Genomic DNA, 20,996 nt, shown 5'->3' on the forward strand with positions numbered 1-20,996 from the left:
AGCCGAAACATGACTTTCTGAAACACAGCTTTACTCCAAAATAGTTGCTCCTGGAATATGACTCCTGGTCATTGATTGAGAGTGCTTTCAGACCTGTCCCGTTTGGAGCTGTTGTTCCGAAACAGGGAGCGTTTCGCCCTAAAGATCGGTTCGTTTGGACATATGTGAACACAGCAATCGCGTTCGGATGCGGGAAAAAACAAGCGAGCCGAGATCGCCTAGAAGAGGTGGTCTCGGCTCGATTCCATTGGAGCCCTGGAGCGGTTCGTTTGCAGTGAGAACATAATCGACACAGCAACCGACACAACTCACTCATAACTGTGGTTCAACCAGCGTCAGAGCCCATCTTCGTCGGCAATTCCTTGTCGCGGCCCGTCTTTTTCTCAGTAGATGCAGTATATTTTCCCTGCGCAGTCGTGATTCCCGGTAGAACGGGATGTTTTCCTCCGTTACAGAACACCGGTACATTCAGTAGTGGTTTTAGGCATGGGCGAAGCGGGCCTTTTTTTTCATGTCATGTGGGGGGCGGCACAAGCGCAAAAAAAAAAAAAAAAAAAAAATCATCAGCGCCGCTCACCTGTCAGATCCGGCAGACGTGACCAGGTGGGCGCGGTACCGGCCCGCCTGATGCCGACCGGTGCCGTGGCCGGTGGCTTTTTATTCAAACAAGATTTTGTCCATATAAAAAGTAGGTAGGAGGAGTAACACGAAAGGGCGCAAGGCAGTAATTTCGCCTAGGGCGGCAACATGGGCAGAACCGCCACTGGGTACATTAACCACAGAAACACAGAGAAACAAACTAGCCACACACGCCAAAGATGCTCCATGGTTTTTGTTTTTTCCGGGGTAAGAACGGAAGAGGAAACTTCTTCTTTCGGGGTAATTTCTGACCAATGAGAGAACAGCTGGTTTGCGCATGGCATTGGTTTACAGCTTTGAACCGCTACAGACGGTTGCCCTGTGAACTGATGTGGAAAAACTTCTGTCCAGATCAGGCCAGATTGGCTGCAAAAATCTTCTTATACTTGGTACCAAAAACACCAATAAAAGAGTCTTGAAGTCTTCAAAAATTAAGACTTGAATCAGGCAGAGTTTCGAGCATACAAGTTTATTTGCATTTGAGATCTCAAACGAAACAAACAGGGAGTCGTATCACGAAGAAAAGACGACTGACGTTCTTTGTTTGAGCACTTGATTTTATACCCTCCCAACCACTGTGTCATCGATTCTATAACAAAGAGATCATACATGATCACAAGAGTAGATGTGCCAGTGTAAGGCTTTCTGGTAAGACAACAATTTTAATTGGGCCAGATGTACCTTAGGTTTGCAGAACTTGGACTCTGGCCGATGATTAGTGATATTGTTTTTCTACACAAGGATGGCTGACTGGATACATTCTAATTAGGTAAGACCTTGATATGCCTTTAGGCATGGCAGTTGTGGTCAGTGCAGGTTTGTTCTCTTACAGAATGTTACTTGACCTGTGAGCCTTGACGTCATCATAGTGAGAAAGCATCACCTAAGTGCTTATGTTCTTGCTTCAAAGCAATGCTTAAGCCTTGATGTTTCTAGACTAATGCTGACTCCTGTCCTTCATTATGAGCTCTCTCTCTCTTCTTTAATACCCTCTGCAGTGTTGATTTTTTAGGCTCAGAATTACCTCTACATGTCCCCCCTTTGTGACTAAAAGTCACATCATCACAAAAAACCATTCCAGTCAACCATCACTTCCAGTGTATGCAAAAAGAATTCCAGTGACTATAGTAATGTTATACCAGTGGTTAATCAGAATCATTCGTGTATACTTCAGTACAGATCCCATCAAGAAAACACAGGGTATTTCAAGTGAGAATAACTTCTGTAAAACAAACAAGTATATACTAAACATAAACTAAAACCGTAAAAAGGTAATACCAGATAGTAGGACAAGGCACTCAATAGTATATATAATGTCATCATAATAAACCAATAGAATACATATAATGCCATGATAATAAAACATAATATAGGGTCTTTCCTTTTTTATCAATAATAAGATGTAAATAGCCCTTTATGCATGTTCCGACAGTACTCAGCATAATACAGTGGTACATCTACATTCTACATGTTCCAGCAGTGCAGAAACAGCATTCGGTCTGAACATTCTAGTCTGCGTAGACGGTATTAAACCTGCCTACTGACGATCCTCTCAGCCGTTGGTAAATGCTCAGACGCTCACTTAGCATTGCATGTCGTTGGTTGAGCTCTATGAGTTGTTGGTCGAACTCTGCATTTTGTTGGTTGAGCTCTGCAATTTGTTGGTTGAGCTCTGCATTTTGTTGGTTGAGCTCTGCATTTTGTTGGTCACGCTCTGCAATTTGTTGATTGAGCTCTTCATTTTGTTTCCTTAAGTGGGCAATCTCCTCACGTACCTCCTGATCAATGCAACACTCGCGCTGATAGTGACTTTGTGATGACACAAGTGTCATGGACGTTGCCAGAGCTGCCTCCTGCTCTGGTGCATTTGGTACCCAGAAACGAAACTCATTGTATGACAAGGTGGCACGATTCTGGGTTACATAAGCTGCATCATTCTTGTAGGAGGTTTGGGGCACATCCATTGAGTTAGGGGTGGTAGAGGAAATGTGGGGAGAACTACTATTCTTCATGACAGGACTAGGGGAATTTGGTGGAGCAGATTGGTCTGGGGATGAGCAAAATGAAATTGGAGAGGCAAGAGAGGCAAGACTTTCCGTGTCTAGGTTGTCCTTCGGCTCCCTGCGATCTCCCATGTTGAACCTGGCAGGTCCAGGCTGCTCAGCTGTGATAGCATGAGGTTGTGGAGCTAAGGGGTTGAACCAGCTCTGGTGCTCATATACCTCATTGGATCTGAAAGAAGAGAGTGGCGGGGGTACTGGGACCTCCATCCCTGGGCGTTCACTCAGTTGATTCTGCCAGGACAATGACTGGTAGGGTGCGTAGCTCCTTGGCATAAATCTCGCCAGGTTCCACTGGGCATTGGTTCTGCTGGTGGCTGGTGTCGGTAATGGAGGGTAAAGGCCCAGACCAGGTCCTGGTGTGGCTGGTGGATAAGATTCCGACGAAACAGGGAGCAGGGTGAGCAGCTGGTGTGGTGAACTTGGCTGCTGCGGATCTCCTGTAAGTGAAACTGGCACACATGGTGGTGTTGGGCCCACCCTTGGTTCCCAAGAGCTCTGATGTCCATCAGCCATGTATTCTGGCAAGACAAAGCACAGTCTTAGTTAAACAGTTTATTGCTCCTCCAGACTGGAGGAGTCATCTTCATACTGCTCGTCATGCAGCTCCTGGCAAAACCTTAGCACCTGATCTGTCTTCCTAATCCACCTAAGCCATTTGTCAAACGCTTCCTTAGTTCTAGGAAATCCCCCTACCCCATCTGAATCCCAATATTTATTATATTTACCATCTATCATAAACGGTTTTCCTTTCTTATCCCAAGACCGGTAAGGATAAGGTGATTGAGGTTTGAGTAAAATTGGTATTTTAGTACAAGGGCATTTATTCATAATATGAGTGCAGATAGATAGATTGTCTACTTAAAATTGTTAGCCAGGTTCCTATAGAAAATGATAACTTTGGCTTATGTTTGCATCTGATCCATGCTACTTTAATCAGTGGGTGTAACAGTAATGAGCACGTCTGTCTCCAACATTCATCACGTCTGGGTTACATTCTCTTTGCAGGCCTGAAAATTTGCCCCATTTTGTTATGCCAGTTAAAAATCTCGTGGACATTTTCCATGGTTCTAATTTTCCTGGCTCATAAGGCCTTTTGAGTTTCATGCACATTTTTAGATAATGGCCTCTCCGACCACATTCTTAACAGTTTCTTAGTAGTGGTGGTCAAAACAGATAATTAGCATCATGGTCTAATGAACCGCAACGTAAGCAATGCATGATCATTTTATGTGTTAGCCGGGTCTTTCACCCTGACGCTACTCTTCTCCTTCCTGCCCTTCCTCTTTTCTGCTGCTGTAACTGGATGGTCTTCTGTGGATAGTTTGGCAACCCCATTACTAGGAAAACCCTCATGACTACCACTAATGGAGGCTCTAGGTGGGGTTGGTGCGCTACAGACATGGCTGCTGCCTGCTGTTCCTTCCAACCGTGGTGATCTCCTAATTCCTTGCGGGGAGGAGTCTCCGTCCCCTTTGGTGTCTTGTTCTGTTTCCTGTGGGGCGACCTCGTCATCCCCAGATTGGGCCTGTTCTGGCTCTGGTGGGGTGGCATCGTCATCCCCTTCCAGCTGGTTAGTTGGAGCTTGCCTACTATATGCTGCCAGAGTTCTTTCTGGATCTTCTGCTCTGCAGCAATGATTAAGATGGTACCAAAAGGGTTTACCTTCAACCTCGAGCGCAGTGGGGTAGCTAAGACAACCTTGTATGGCCCTTCTCGCCTGGGTTCCAAACTTTTTTTCTCTTGAAGACATGGATGTACACAAGGTCACCTGACTGGATTGTCTGCTTTTCTCCTGGGATTTCAGCGTCCCATTCCTCTGTGGCTCCTTTCACCTGTGAAAATATTTCTTTATGGATATGGGTCAGATGTTGGAGGTAGCTTTGCAGCTCGCCTTCTAGTTGCTCAAGCGCTGGTCCCTCGTAGGGACCTCTAAGATAAGGCACAAGCATGGGTCGACCCGTGAGCATTTCATGCGGTGTTAGATGCGTAAGCCTGTTAGTACTCATTCTCATAGACATCAGAGCCAATGGCAAAGCTTGCTCCCAGTTCAACTTACTTCCTCCCACAATATCTGCTAGTATTTTAGCTAGCTTTTCTTTCAAGGTCTTATTAGCTCTTTCAACTTGTCCTTGTGACTGGGGATGGTACACACAACCAAACTTCTGCTTGATTCCCAGCATTTTCAGCATTGCTTGAAATGTTGCTGCAACAAAATGTGGTCCATTATCAGAGCTAAGGGTGTCTGGGATGCCAAATCTCGGGAAGACTTCCCTACACAAAAACTTAGCTACTGAGCTAGCATCTGGACTGCTTGTAGGGGATGCTTCTATCCACCAACTGAACCGGCAAACAACCACCAAAACATACCTCAATTTTCCAATTCATGTCTATGTAGTCAATCTTTAGATGTCTGAATGGCCCATACGGCGGAGGAATGTGCGCAATGGGAGCCGAAAAGGCCTTCCTGGTGTTGTATTTAACACACACATCACACTCATGCAACACTCTTTCTACCGTGGCTGCCAAAAAAAGGCGACCACCAGACTGCTTGCAAACGCCTTATAACCTCCCCCCTTGTGCAATGGTCTCGACCATGCGCATTCTGAATTGCAAAGTGCAACAATGCAACAGGTAGAACAAAATGTCCTTGGCTACCCCGCCACAAACCCTGCTGTGGGCCATCTAGAGTGTTTTTGATTGCACCTCTTTTGAGCCAGACTGATCATTCTTCTGGTGAAGCCCTGGCTTGGGCTTGAATTAATGATGTCATAGACATCAAAGGAGCCAAATCAGCTTCAACTAAGATGGGACACATGACGGACTGTTGCAGTGCCATCATTGTTTCTGCTTTATTAACCTGATGGGGCTGTTGCATTGCCGCCTTTTTTGCTGCTTCGTCCAAATTGTTACCTTGTGTGATGAGAGAGGTGTCTTTTTGATGAGCACAACACCTCAGAACAGCCACTGCTGAGGGCAACTGAAGAGCTCTCAGCAGATTAGAGATGATTTTTCCATGCTTGATTTGGGTGCCGTCTAACCTGCAAAACCCTCTCTGTTTCCATATGTTACCAAAGAAATGGCACACACCAAAAGCATAGTCTGAGTCAGTGTAAACATCAAGTTTCTTACCTGATGCCAACTGACATGCTGCTGTTAATGCTTTCAACTCTGCCACCTGGGCTGAACAAGGCTGGGTCACATGGAATGTCTGAACAGTGGTGAATGAACCGTCAGGGCTCAACTGCACAATGCCATATCCTGCGTGTATACCTGTGGCATCTCTGATACAGGAACCATCTACAAACAAAGTCATATCTGCAGTTATTGGTTCACTGTACAGGTCATTACGTGCCTTTAAAAATTCATCTGTAGTTCTCACATAATCATGAGGAGTGCCAGCATCAGGCAGCATCATCTTTGTGGCTGGATTGATGGAATTGCACCTGTTGAAAGTTAATTCAGGTGCTGCTAGGATAACTTAATAGCCTGTGCGCCGTGCTTGGGTCAAAACAAAACGCGGACTTGTGAGCAGCGCATGTAATTGGTGAGATGTGTAAAGAATCACTGGATGCCCCATGGTCAAAGATGAGGCTTGTTGAAAGGCAAATGCAGCCGCTGCCAATCCCTGATAGCAGGGTGGCAGTCCTGCTTCAATGTTATCCAATTTGGTGCTGTAGTAAGCCAAAGCTTGCTTACCTGTGGGCGTGTCTTGCATCAGGACTGCTGTAGCATATCCTGATTTCTCTGCCACATAAAGATGAAAAGGCTTACCATAATTTGGATTCCCCAATGCTGGGGCTGACTGCATGTCACTTTTGAGAGCTTCAAAGGCAGCTTCCGCATCTTCTGTCCAACTCAATTTGGCTGCTCCAGTCATTTGTCCTGCAACTTTAATCAAAGCTCGTAAAGGAGCAGTTTTTAGTGCATAGTCACAAATCCATGGTCTGCTGCACCCTGCAATCCCCAAAAGGTCAACATTTGACTAACTGTGTTAGGTGTTGGAGCTGTTGTTACTGCTTTAACCTGCGATGGTGCAATCAGTCTCTTGTTTCCATGCAACAATCTTCCTAGATATTCTACCTGTGGTTGACAAAATTGGAGTTTATCTCTGCTGACTTTGTGACCCCCCTTTGCCAAGACTGTTAGTACTGCCACAGAATCTTTCTCACATTGGCCTTTAGTAGGACTACAAATCAACAGATCATCCATCTACTGGATGACCGTACTGGGCACATTCAGATGCTGCTTGTCTTCAGCCAACACTTTATTGAACATCGCTGGACTGTGAAGAAACCCTTGTGGAAGTCTGGTGTATGTGTATTGCTGTCCCTCATATGTGAAAGCAAACAAATACTGTGAGTCTGGATGGAGTGGTACACTAAAATATGCAGAGCATAAATCAATCATGATGTACCATGTTGTGTCTAGTGGAATGTTAAACAATAATGTGTACGGGTAAGGGACAATTGGGGTTTCAGCAGCAACAATGGTATTAACAGCTCTCAAATCATGTACCAATCGATAATCATCAGCATGTGGTTTTGGCATTGGCCAAAACTGGTGTGTTACAGGGACTACTTTTTTATTTATCAGGACTCCAGCCTGCATTAGGCCTGGAATGATCGGTCTGATAGAGTCTATGGCCTTTTGTGTGAGTAGATATTGTTTTTCATGAGGTGACTGTATGCCAATTGTATGCCAGATTTGATAAAACCCATATGTTTTATGTCTGAACCGCACTTATGAGGGCACCTGATTTAAGAGAGATGCCTGTTCCGGATTCAGCAGCATCATTGTGGCTTTTTTTTTTTTTTTTTTTTTTTTTTTTTTTTTTTACAGCTGCATAAATTTGAGGGTCATTAGTCTTTTTACAGTCATGTATTGCAACTGCTGCCTTCATCATGGGACCAAGGTCATGAGATTCAGAATTTTCCTTGGATAATAGTGATACATGAGGGATTGAATCCGGAGTCGGAAACCATTCTTGCAGCTGAAAAGGAAGAATGAATACTGTGGCTGGCCCTGTGTAAATGCTACAGCTGATGAAAAAAATAGTCTCTTTTTGTTGATTAATGCTACATGCTTTGTAAGTGTTAAGTGTGCAATGACGAGGCAAGCAAGGCTCAAAGCCTTCTCCCATCTTGGCTTTGATCCAAGCCTCCCGTCTCCTCCACCGCTGATAAAGAGCTGATGTTGGGCCTGTGAGGCGAAACCAGCAAAACACTGGTTGTGTTATTTTCTCAACTTTTTTGCATCATCATGAGTTTAACAGCTGTAAGTTGATTGTCAGGAATGTGAACACGTAGATCCTGTGGAGTGCAAATGATGGTTGTTTCAAGGAGACACAGCGTGTCCCGCCCCAACAGATTGACAGCTCTATTGGGTCAACTACAGTTTTTTATTATTTATATGCATGGGAAATGGCTCTGTTGTGTCCCGGCCTGCATTATTTCATCATGTCGCTCATTTTGCTGAAGGGTGCAGGTGTCCATCCCTCTTGGTGTGTGAGGTCACAGCTCCTCCTCGCAGCAGCTCAGCTGACATGTTGTCAGCTCATTCATTGGCTTTGTAAGCTTGTCTGTCTTTCTTGTAGGAGGGCTTATCTGCGTAGTATCACCTGATTGGCTGTCTTCAGGACTGGTTATCGGATTCAGTCTCCGCCTCCTAGGCTGGCGCCATCTTATCTTGGTCCACTCCCTTTTTCTTTGTTCCTGTTTCTTCTGATCTGGACGTCATCTTAGTTCGCTCTTACATGGCCAATGTGAACTTCTCCTGTAGTTCACTAGTCCCCTTCTGGGCCGAATCCTCCTGCTTTGCCTCTCCTTACAAGAACTGTCCGGCTATGAATGAACTCCTGTTCGGTGGACATGGTGGAAGAGGGTCACGCCAAGAGGGGAGAACGGCGAAACATGCGAGAGAGTGGAGCCCGATGGAGGCGGCGGCAGGGCAGAGGGGGTGCCTGCAGTGCGCCATGTCTCTCCTCCTTTTTTCTTTACCTCTCTTTTCTCTAGGTCAAACTTGGAACTGGGTGGTATTTTTATTTGTTTTCACCTCTGTTGGTTGGCTAGCTGTCACTGTTTTGTTCACTGGCTGTCTCTTAACCCTTTAAAGCTTGAACTATGAAAGAATTGGCAGTATATTCCAATCTCTTTAAATTGAACCCTTTATTTAGTATTGCAACAAAAATGTAAAAAATTCAAAAATATATTATTACACGATCTTTATGTTGTATGATATGTACTTGAAGTGCCAATGGTATGGTCCAGAGTGAACAGGGGAAGTGTCCAAAGGTATACAACAGTATTTTGGTTTAGTATTGATTAAACTGAAAACGGAAACTGGAATTGATGATGTGTATCACATATGGAATGATACAACTGGCTTTATAGGGTTAACACCCCTCTTTTATCAGTGGTGTCCCCAGCTTTACAGTGTTTAATATTATCACTTACTTCATCACAAAAGGCCATATTAAAGGAGCCCTCTTTGGGCTATCGTCTGTCTCCTGTTGTTTTTTTTTTTCATACCATCTTTTCATGTACTGTATTTTTATTGTTGAGGGTAATTATTTATAATAAGTTGCACAGGGGGTTCCCTCTTGCCCCCAGCAAACTCCACTTGTTCCTTTCCTTGTCAAGTCCCCCTAATCCCTTGTAATGCACTTATTGGAGTGTTGTCTTAAAACTATCCTAAAACAATCAATCAATCAATCAATCAATCAATCAATCAATCAATCAATCAACCAATCAATCAATCACTTCATCCATTAATCAATTTGGGGTATATTGGCCCTAATATTGCCTTAGCAGTAATTCCTGATTTTTATATTTATTACCTTGATTAGGATTAAACTATCTTTCTTAGCCTGTAATTTTGTCAACCAGCCACTTGTCACTTTAACTTTCTGGGGATCGCAATAGCGCGCAGCCGTAGATTACTTAAAAATAGTTATTTATGCCGTGATTTAATAGTCTTCAGAGATACTCAGGAAAGTTTTGAATGAAGGTGTAGCAGTTTTTTTTTTTTTTTTAAATATGCCCACAAACGTTCTATAATACGGGTTTGCACTGTCCACAATCCACGTATGATTTTTCCCGGCACCAAGGGAAAATTAATTTCTATTTGGGTGAGATTAAGAGTCAATTTATCACAGTTTTAAATTATTTAACTGAAGATTTCACCACTGTTCAGCTCCCAATATGTCTTTATAAACTCTTTCCAGCCAGACATGAGTTCTTCACTCTGTGTCTATTCCTTGCTTATCACTAGTGTGCTTCAAACAGAATGCCTCCTCCTCGCTGACCCTGGCTCCCGCAGCCATTCACTCCCCACACCAGATGCGCCAGCCAGACACCCCGCTGTACTTACTATGAAATGTTTGGACCAACCAATATGTAAATAGTCTATTTCTGCTTAATTAAAACTGGCCTTATTTTCACACATTTTTCACACAATAAAAGCTCAAACATCCAAATATATGAACAGTCTAACCATTATATTTACAGTTATTTTTCCCAATTCACTTCTTATTACACTTTACCAAAAATTTATACTACTGTTAACTACTTTCAAAGCTTTATTTTACAAGCACTGTACAAATTTATACAATGTTTTTTGTTGTCAGTATACTTGTTTTCTCTTTGTCCAGACGGAATCACTCACTGAGGCTTACTGTCCTCCTTATTTTATTTTCTCTCACTGAGGCTTACTGTCCTCCTTATTTTATTTTCTCTCACTGAGGCTTACTGTCCTCCTTATTTTGTTTTCTCTTCGTCCAGACGGAATATACCTAGCTTTCCTTGTTTTCTCTTCGTCCAGACGGAATATACCTAGCTTTCCTTGTTTTCTCTTCGTCCAGACGGAATATACCTTGCTTTACACTATTCTACACCATTACACACACACACACACACACACACACACACACACACACACACACACACACACACATACGCTCACACACACACACACACACACACACACCTTTGTCTCTCAACTTTTCAGACCTTCTCCACGCTGTGCACAGTTTCTCTCCTCTTCTCCAGGCACACATTCACTCATACACTCTCTGCCACACATACACATGCACTGCCGCATTTAAGGTCAGTGGGGATTTTTTGCTGCCAGCTCTTCGTTTTACACTGAGTTGGCAGCAAATAAAGCTTTGCCAGCCCTCCACCTTATATAGAGTTCTGTAAAACTTTTTTAACTGCTAAACCTACTCTCCCTAAGCAGAAATAACAGAAAAGAGTCTTTTTCTCTTCGTCCCTCTTTCTCAGACGGCACAACTAAATTTACTTTTTAACAGAAAGATTCAATAATAACACTGAGATACTCACTCACATACTCTCTATCACGCATACACACGCACACTGCCAGTGGGGCCCTTTAAATTTACACACACACACATTCACACATTAGATAAAGCAGCTGCCTATAAATCACTTGTGTTCCCACACACAATCACTTCACACACATACATACACCCTGTCTTTTAGCTTCTCTAGTCTTCTCCAGGCAGCACACACTCACTCCACACACAACTTCCATAACTTATTTTAACTTAATTCTCTTAATTCTTCTCAACACTTTCTTAACCCTTTTTTTTTTTCCACACTCCTCCGATGCTGTTATTTACACACACCAGAACCCTCTTTGTATTTCTTATCTACTCTCTCTCTCCTATAGTTATCTCCTCTTACACTGTTATTTTCACTTACCAGAACCCTCTTTCACTTACCAGAACCCTCTTTCACTTACCAGAACTCTCTTTCACTTACCAGAACCCTCTTTCCTGTCTGCTCGCCTCTATTGTTAACCACAACAATCCACCTCCAAATGTTAGGCAAACAAATAACCACCATATAATCAATAACTGCAACACAATACCTTTCATTCTTGCCGCACCATGATTAAGCATACAACATATACATACAACATACAACAAATACATGCAACACACATGCATGCTCTTAACTCTGCCTTTATTTTGTTACTTTTTGACACTATTAAATTTAGTACTAGGTTCTTTTGGAAGAGGGAGGATTACCTTTAACCTGGGCGGACTTCCTGCACTCAGACACACTCAGAATTAAGCAGAAAAGGTCTGCTTACCTTTGGTTGCGCGCTCGGTGTCTCTGAGATGCAGGTCGTCCCCCAAGGTCACAGGTCCCGTCACCTCCTGGCTGGCTACGCCAAATGATGTGGAAAAACTTCTGTCCAGATCAGGCCAGATTGGCTGCAAAAATCTTCTTATACTTGGTACCAAAAACACCAATAAAAGAGTCTTGAAGTCTTCAAAAATTAAGACTTGAATCAGGCAGAGTTTCGAGCATACAAGTTTATTTGCATTTGAGATCTCAAACGAAACAAACAGGGAGTCGTATCACGAAGAAAAGACGACTGACGTTCTTTGTTTGAGCACTTGATTTTATACCCTCCCAACCACTGTGTCATCGATTCTATAACAAAGAGATCATACATGATCACAAGAGTAGATGTGCCAGTGTAAGGCTTTCTGGTAAGACAACAATTTTAATTGGGCCAGATGTACCTTAGGTTTGCAGAACTTGGACTCTGGCCGATGATTAGTGATATTGTTTTTCTACACAAGGATGGCTGACTGGATACATTCTAATTAGGTAAGACCTTGATATGCCTTTAGGCATGGCAGTTGTGGTCAGTGCAGGTTTGTTCTCTTACAGAATGTTACTTGACCTGTGTGAGCCTTGACGTCATCATAGTGAGAAAGCATCACCTAAGTGCTTATGTTCTTGCTTCAAAGCAATGCTTAAGCCTTGATGTTTCTAGACTAATGCTGACTCCTGTCCTTCATTATGAGCTCTCTCTCTCTTCTTTAATACCCTCTGCAGTGTTGATTTTTTAGGCTCAGAATTACCTCTACAGAACACAAACGCCCCAAACGAAAAACGAAACAACTGTATCGATTTAGCCCCTGAATCGGAACAAAGCAAACGGGCCACAGGTCTGAAAGCACCCTAAATTTAACCTGATACATCCATGAGATCCTTGTTTTTCTTGGTTTTGGTCACACCTTTGGTGAGAGGTGGCCATTGTTTTGGTGTTTCACACCCATGTGTTTTAACTACATTAAAACACACTACTTAAACAAGATTTTTCCAGAGAAAGGGTTATGGATTATTACTTTAAGTTCAGTTGTGCTGAACTGGAGGAGGAACAGGATGGATGGGGATTCCTCCACAGTGACCATACATACCAACAGAGGAATGTAATCTGAGCTATTGGCATCTCAATTAGAGGGAAAGGGAATGTACCTCTAATACAGAGCCACTGCGACCTGGACAAAAAGCCCAGTGCAGCTTGGATTTAAAAGCTAATGGAATCAGCCTGTGGTTACACTCAAGCTAATGTGGTTGGCTTTTGATAGTACAGCTTCTATACTCATTAAGCTTTATGGTAGGATGAAGTTGTCTCTAGCCTGTGAGGCAATGATTATTTTTCATATTTTTTCTGTCCAGAATGTTGTAATTGAACCCAAAAATAACGTCTAATGGAGAACATTACAGTACAGTGGCCACTTGAATTCCCACTTGAGTTCCATGTCTGTCTTTATGTCATTCAGAGCCATCTTTAGGCGTTTGGCAAAAAATTTGGCAAAGATTTTCCATGAATAGATCAATGTAGGTCAAAAAGATGAATAACCTCAAAGATTTTATTTTACCCTCTAAACTGAATTCATAACAACAACAACAACAACAACAACAATAATAATAATAATAATAATAATAATAATAATAATAAAATAGTTATAATTATTATTAGTAGTAGTGGTAGAATGAATATATTTATTTGGGGGGTGGGGGGGGGTATGTTTTCTTTTCTGTTATAAATTCTGTTCTGTTTCCTGGTAATTTTCTCGTAAATTTTCCTGTAATTTAATTTAAACGAATAGTTATAAATATTACAAATACAGTTTTATGCTTTTTTATAATAATTTTTTATGAGTTCTTTATTTTCTGGTAAATAGTTGCTTTGCTCATGGCCTTTTTTCTCCCAGGCTTTCAAAGAAATCAAGTGAATTTGCTCAGGTTTCAAAAGGATAACCCCCTCAAACGCTAAAGAAGTGAATGATGCTGGGTCGATGTCAGGTTTCTTGTGTTTAACCTGTCTGACCTGGGAAATATTGCACTGAATTTAAAAAGGGTGACTTGTTGTAGGGGGCTATATAGCGAGGAAGGTAGGGCCCTGATCTGTCTAGTGGACCCAATGGCTCTGGTCATATGCACAATCAATTCCAGGGGATGAACAGAATAACAGAAACACTTGGCAAAATATTAGTATCAAGTATCCATAAGGAGTAGGGTAGGGTGTTTTGTTGTCAGAACAGCTTCAGTTGTCCTTGATAGTGGACCTCTCTTCAAGGACCGCTCTTTAGTGTGTGTAGAGTATGGGGCATCATCATCTCAGAATCTAGGAGAGAGGAGTCATCAGACCAGATTACTTTCTTCTGTGCACCAGGGAATGTACGTTCACATGTTGTCACAAACTGTTGGGCTCTTGAAAGCTTTTGTTAGCTGCCTTGTGTTGCACATAACTGCGATTGTGTGTTCCAACCAGGTGGCTCCATCCCTGACGGGAGCATTCAGTCCAAAACAGCTGTCCAACAACCCAGGAGTGGACAGAGTGACTGGGATCAGTGTGATGGGCTAGCAGAAGATGATCATAGACATAACCTGTAAGATTTGCTATTGCTTGTTTCTCCCTTTAGAAACCCAGGAGCCCATGGGCAGACTTTTATTTATTTATTTATTTATTTTTTTTAATATGCATTTTATTTGTTTTCAGTAATTTTCTTGTATTTTTTCCCCTTTTTTCTGTTTTAACATGCTTTTGTTGTGTGCTGATTTTATGGTAATTTAGTCATAACTGATTTTTTTGTGTTGTGTTGTGTTTTGTTTTGTTTTTTACAAATATTTTTACAAATATGTTTTAATATTTTTTTTTTTAGCATTTTTTTAAATTGTATTTTACTTTTTAAAATTTCAACTCATTCAACTAATTTTCTGCTAATTTGCTATTACCCTTTATCCCCTGTTTTTGAAAGAAATCAGATGAATTTGCTCAGGTTCCAAAGGGTTAAACAGTATATAATTTGTGTTTCAGTTACCAAAGAACCAAGAATAGCAAAAAGTGTTTATGGATAACTGAAGCCCCTTCAGGTCAATGCCAGACAACTGAAGGGGGTTCACTTTACTAAAGTACTAAACTATTGAACTCTGACCTGGCAGACAAGGCTCTGTCTTCTCCAGTGGAGATGAAGGAGAGGAGGAGTCAGAGCTGACCAGCCCTGCCCAGACATCACTTCATGGCCAAAACACCACTATCTTAATGGAGACTCACAGGAAAGAGAAGACATGCAACTCACTGACAGGTAGGACTAATGCTGCAGCCAACATATTAAAAATTTGCCTTTTAGACTAACTCTGGTGCATTTGCAGTTTTCCTTTCTTTTAACTCTTGATTATTGTGCCCGGTGCCCAACAAATAAAGCTATTGATAATATAATAAATAAATCCATGTCATATAGGAAAAACAGTAGATATGATTTCCAGCTGCCACCCCAGTTTTGGGCAATCAGATTTTAAAAAATATATGTTGATTGTACAATCGTAAATGTCTGATGTCCAAGTTCAAGTGAATGCAGCACAGTGTTTGGAAAGCTGTTGACAAACTCAAGAGGATTGAAACTTTGTTTTATTGCACTTTTTTCTGTCTGACAGCAGTCTCTGGCCTTGGTTGGTCTTTCCCTCTTAGGCTTTGCATGAACTAATACATTGTATCATAGAATGGAACATGGAACTTTGCATGAAGTGATACATTTTAGATACAATGTATCAGTTCTTGCAAAGCCCAGCCGAGGCCATTGACTGCTGTGAGACAGAAAAACAGGAGTCTGTTCATGCAAAGTTCTATGTTCCATTTAGTTTAGATTATCGGGGCTTTGTTGTTTCATATTACAAAAATCAAGGAGTGTACTTTTAAAAAGCAGATCCTGATCTATATCTTTCTGAGAAACGTAACCCATTGAACCTTTCTATTATTTTTTTTCCTAAAGTAACTTTTAAATCAGATTTTTTCCATATTGTATAAGAATATCACAAACATATTGTGAGTCTTCTTCTGTTAAGTAAATATTCAAAGCCAAGATGCCACTGTTTTATGGCTGCAGCATCACATCAAATAGAAAAGAAGCATTTTTGAAACATTTCCATGGATCTCAGCAGGGCATATTCAGCATCTTTGGAAACCCACTGATGGGGCCGGTAGAGCTGAAGAGGTTAAACAGTGTTTCCTCATTTAAAAAGAAAAAAATATATATTAACATGATTAATGGCATTTCACAGAGGAAGGAGAGAGGCTGACAGGTTAGGCTAGAATTATGGGGTTGAGTTATAATTTCAGTATAATTTTGGTCTGTGTGCTCTGGTGCAGTGCAATAGTGTGTGTTCAGTCCACTCATATCTTTCTCCTTCTCCCTCTCTCTGACTGTCTGTCTTTGTTTCTCTACCAGATGCTTTCTCAGGGGTTTCAAGCATCTTTAATTTCTGGGGCTCTGAGAGTCGAAAGGAGCAGCAGTACCAGGAGGTGCCCTGCTCCCACAGCCTGCATTCACCTCCTGCTCACCCTCCTCCCAAGCAACTCCACAACCCCCCCTCCTCTCTCCCCTCCTCCCCTCCTCCTCCTGCTGTTTCTCAGAGGCAGAAGGGAGAGTTAGAGAACAGGCTGGAGCTGCTACAGAGACAGATAATGAGGTGTGTGGCTTTACCAGGGTTAAAGTCAGGCTTTCCATCAGTCTGGGTGGCTACAGTAAAATGAAAGTTCACACATTTTGAAAAAAGTGATATTATTTCACTCCCCCCCAGCTGTTCTGTAGGACAGTAGTGGTGCTATCATCCTCTCACTGTTACTGAGTGCTGGATACTGGTTGGATGCCACTGAGGTGGACTTTCCCCCAGCTAAAATTCTGAAAAATAACCAGTTAATCCACATAGCTTAATAAATACAGCCCTGTAACTACAAATCATCGCAGCATAGTAGACTTGTAACCCTTTAAACTGTGATTTCCCCTTAAATTTAAAGTGGCTTTAAATTTAAAGTGACAAAGGCACATATATTTATTTGTTGGTTGCGTCATTAAAGTTCCATCACACTTATACTGAGTGAAATATTTAAAGCCAAGATGCCATTGTTTTATGGCTGCATCATTAGGCCTACATCAAATAGAGGATATCAAGATGTCTTGTGCATCATTTTATCAGGCACGTTTGGTATCTTTGGAAACCTTAGAATCTCCAATAGAATTTACAATGAAGTTCTGTGGGTTTGACCAAAGCCTGGCCATGCAGCATGCACTTGTAAGAGGTTAAAGTAAAGCAGCAGCCTGAGGTAGAGAAGCTGGTTGTCCAGGCTTGGTCCTTGTATCGCCACGAGCTTACTGTCCGGTGTGCCAAACACAACTAAACCACATCTAAGCACATCTAAATCTCTGGCAGCAATGTTAATTAAAACTTATTCATCAATGACAATTCATCAATAACAATTTATCATCAATGACAGTTTATCATTAATGAAATCGAGACTAGAAATATAAATGAATACAAGGTGACAAAATTTTTTCATCAACACTGAAATTCATAGATGTTTCCTACAGGAATCTTCAACGATTATGTCAAAGAGTCTACGTTTATATATAGGAAATTAAATTGAAATTCCATAGAAATTTGAAAATGATGCAATGACTAATGAGTATTTCACAAACAGGCTCAACTGACTCTTAAATATTTTGAAGACTGGGTGCTGAATCCTAAAAATGGGAAACTGAATAAGAGTCCAATAATAATTTCTTTATTGCCACACAGTGTGCTATAGCAAACAAAGCACCTATTCACAAAGGTGAATACTATTTGTTATCAGGCTGGCACAACAACAGATTGAGGGGTCTATTGGCAATTCACACAATGCAGACAGGTAATATTGGATTATGACTAAACATGATACTTTTCATTGACTAAATCTACGTTAGATTTAGTCGACCAAAAATCTTGTACTTTCTGTCAATTAAAACTACACTAAGGTTGCTTTCACATCTAACAGTCCATTTGCATAGTCCGGACTAAGACGTTTGATGTTTTGTTACTTTACTCATTTGGATCAGTTGGCTTTCACATGACTGCAATCAAAGTGGAGTTGGAATATCAGACTGCGGTTTGAAACTTTGGTGCACACCAGGGTTCAATTAGGGTGTTCGCACTGACAGACAAATGAACTGAACCAAGAGCGTAAACCGACCAGGGTTCAATTCAACCATACTTAATGCAGCAGGTGTGAAAGCGACATTCAGTTGAATAAAATATAACTATAACCTAAATGGCAATCAAGTCAAAACACTAAGACCAAACCAAAATCAACTGTTAATTTCTGTCAAAATTAACAGTCTGTCAACACTTTGTCCTTTAACAGTTTTCACTTGTGCATTGGTTTTCCAGGTTAGAGTCCCGCATGTCGACAGACATTGGGGCTGTCATGCAGCTGCTGCAGAGGCAGATGACGATGATCCCACCATCCTACAGTACCCTGGCATCAACACCTAATGCACCGTCCTCCCCAATCCCTTCTCCTAGTGCCACCTCCCCACCACTATCCCCAACCCCTGCCTCCCCCACTGACACATCACAAGCCCCCAGCCACTGTCAGCAACTGTCCACTGAATACCAAGATCTTGTCAATCCTCAGTCTGCCTCCCTTGCATGCAATTCCCCCATCCAACAACGTTCCCTCGCCTTTTCTACGCAATATCAGTCACCTCCGACTGATCTGTCACCATCTACCCAGACAGCCCACACACAACCCCAGTCACAAATAATCTCCAACCAGACCCTAAACTCTCCCCTCCAGATCATCTCCGCTTTTTCAGACCCACAGCACACTTCCACTGTCTCTAGTGAAGATTTCTCCAAGATTTCTCCTTCCATTATCAAAACACTTACACCCCTCACCCAGAGTGTACCCGCCACGCAAAATATCTTCCCTGTATCATCTACCCAGCTTTCCTCTCTAGTGTCACCCCAAACAATCTCTGCCTCTCCTCCTCGATCTCAAACATCCACCCAGCCTTTCACTCCTGTCCTTTTTCAAACTGAGTGTGGTGTGTCTGCCTTTTCCTCTTGTTCATCGTCTCTGCCCTCGCAGCTCACCACCCTGACCCCTCAGCCCCCAGAGAGGCTGCTACAACCAGTTCCCCCTCCCACGACCCAGAGCTTGGCAGCAGTCTCACAGGTACAGTATACCGTTTACAACTACATTAGTACCCTGTTGCCCTGTGTCCAAAACTACTGCAGCTTTTTGTTGTGTCGTCTAGTGGCATCAGACTTGCTTGTATCCAGTCACAATTTCACTGCTTATTTTTCAAGTCAAGTAATCAGATTTGTGAGTGCAAAGAAACTTCACCTTGCTTCTGGTCTGAGTGTAGGGTTATCCTATTATTTGGACTATGGGCTGCTGAACAAAAAATATGACAGAAGATGTCCAATTAACATCGTTGCCAGTCATTCAAAAGATATTCACTAAGGAGCCAGAGTGAAAGTTTTTCTGCTCTCCTGGATCTCCATAGATGTTGAAGAAGGGTCCTAGACAAATCCTGGACACATATGCAGCTGCTAAACCTGTAAAGCAGTATGTACAAAAGTGCCACCATCCACAGGAGCATCTTTAATATGACCCAAAGGAACATTTCTTAAATCACTTAAGGCACTATAACCCTTCTTTATGTGTAGATTCAGGTGCATGTTAAATGTGTTTATGTACTGTATATCATGTGTATGTGTATGTTTATGCACATGTGGTCAGTTGTCTGTGGAAAACACTGTTTGAGACTTAGCACAGTGCATAATGCATATAGCCAATGTGTTAGTGCACCAGGATTATAGCTAAGCCCTGGTACCAAAGGTGTATTTAGTTGTTAGATATTTAAAGCTATATTAACCAATATTATGTGCAGACTGCTGACTTATTACTAGCTTACAGTGACATGGCCCAGAACAGAATTGCTTCAAGCAATTGGACTAGTTTGACCTATTTATTAATGTGATGCCTATCGGCATAATGCATATCCAGTGTTGGGCAGTAGCGGCGTTACAAGTAGCGACATTACTAGTTTAACTTCATTTGTCCATAGTGTGGTTGTAACGTCGCTGTTTTCTAAATCAAATAGCTTTTCAGTAGCAAAACTTTTTTACTGATCAAATAGCGCGGTAGCGTCCACAGAAACTACAGTTTCCCAGGCATTTCTCAACCTTAAACGCATCAGAAATTTTGCTGCGGTTTGACATCTAACAGCGGGTGCCGTTACTGCCGCTCACGGACCTGTACATGCAGCCGACAGACGGGCTTCTTTGTGACATCACATACCTGTCCGGACCTGCGCGTGTCGCTGACAGAGGAGCTTCTTTGTGACGTCACAAAACTGTCCGGAATTGTGCGTGTCGCCGACAGACGGTCTTCTTTGTGACGTTACAAGATCTCTCTCTCTCTCTCTCTCTCTCTCTCTCTCTCTCTCTCTCTCTCTCTCTCTCTCACACACACACACACACACACACACACAACGTAATTTTTTTGCCCAGCTGTTACTTTTGGGAGCAGGTTTCTTCTTTTGCTCCTGTGGTTTGAACCAACTTAGTGAGTTTTAAGGTCATTTACACTTTGTCCTCCAAATGGGTCCTAATTTTAGCAGACATGCAAACACAGGTGTGCACACATACATACAGACACACACCCACACCCACCCACCCATCCACACACACACACACACACACACACACACACACATACTAACATATATACACACCACTTGCTTTTTGTCATTATGTGAGGCATGTTGTGTGTTTTTGTTGCCATGGTTTGTAGCAGTAAAAGCAGAGAGAGCACAGTTTCATCAACTATTGAACTGGACAGACAGTTTTATTGATCACTAAGATAGCAATGACTTGGAATGAAGTTCATTCAATGTTTAAAAAAAAAAAAAAGGAGCTTTGATGTAGTTAAGCTACATGTTGTCACTGTATTGTAGCTTAGCTTGCTACATTTCTCTGGTGGGGAGCTTCAGCGTAGTGAAGCTTCATTTAATGTACAGTAACTGGTAGCTTAGCTCACTACATTTTACAAGTAGCTTGCCCAACACTGTGCATATCATAGTGTATGCATGTATGCATATTAATGACTACTACAATATTGTATGTGTGTGTGTGTGTGTGTGTG

The 20,996-nt window shown here is 42.1% G+C and overlaps 1 protein-coding gene across 1 annotated transcript in view; it reads left to right on the forward strand.

Moving 5' to 3' along the window:
* The window catches only part of LOC115375193 (potassium voltage-gated channel subfamily H member 7-like), a 115,054-nt gene that overhangs the window by 90,973 nt on the left and 3,085 nt on the right, over positions 1–20,996 (forward strand). The window contains exons 19-22 of the mRNA XM_030074573.1: positions 14,301–14,418; positions 14,972–15,114; positions 16,255–16,495; positions 18,230–19,019. Of these exons, the coding sequence (XP_029930433.1) occupies positions 14,301–14,418; positions 14,972–15,114; positions 16,255–16,495; positions 18,230–19,019 (1,292 nt within the window). The remainder of the gene's footprint in view (positions 1–14,300; positions 14,419–14,971; positions 15,115–16,254; positions 16,496–18,229; positions 19,020–20,996) is intronic.

The sequence above is a fragment of the Myripristis murdjan genome, chromosome 17 (genome assembly GCF_902150065.1).
Source record: "Myripristis murdjan chromosome 17, fMyrMur1.1, whole genome shotgun sequence".
NCBI classification, from domain to species: Eukaryota; Metazoa; Chordata; class Actinopteri; order Holocentriformes; family Holocentridae; genus Myripristis; species Myripristis murdjan.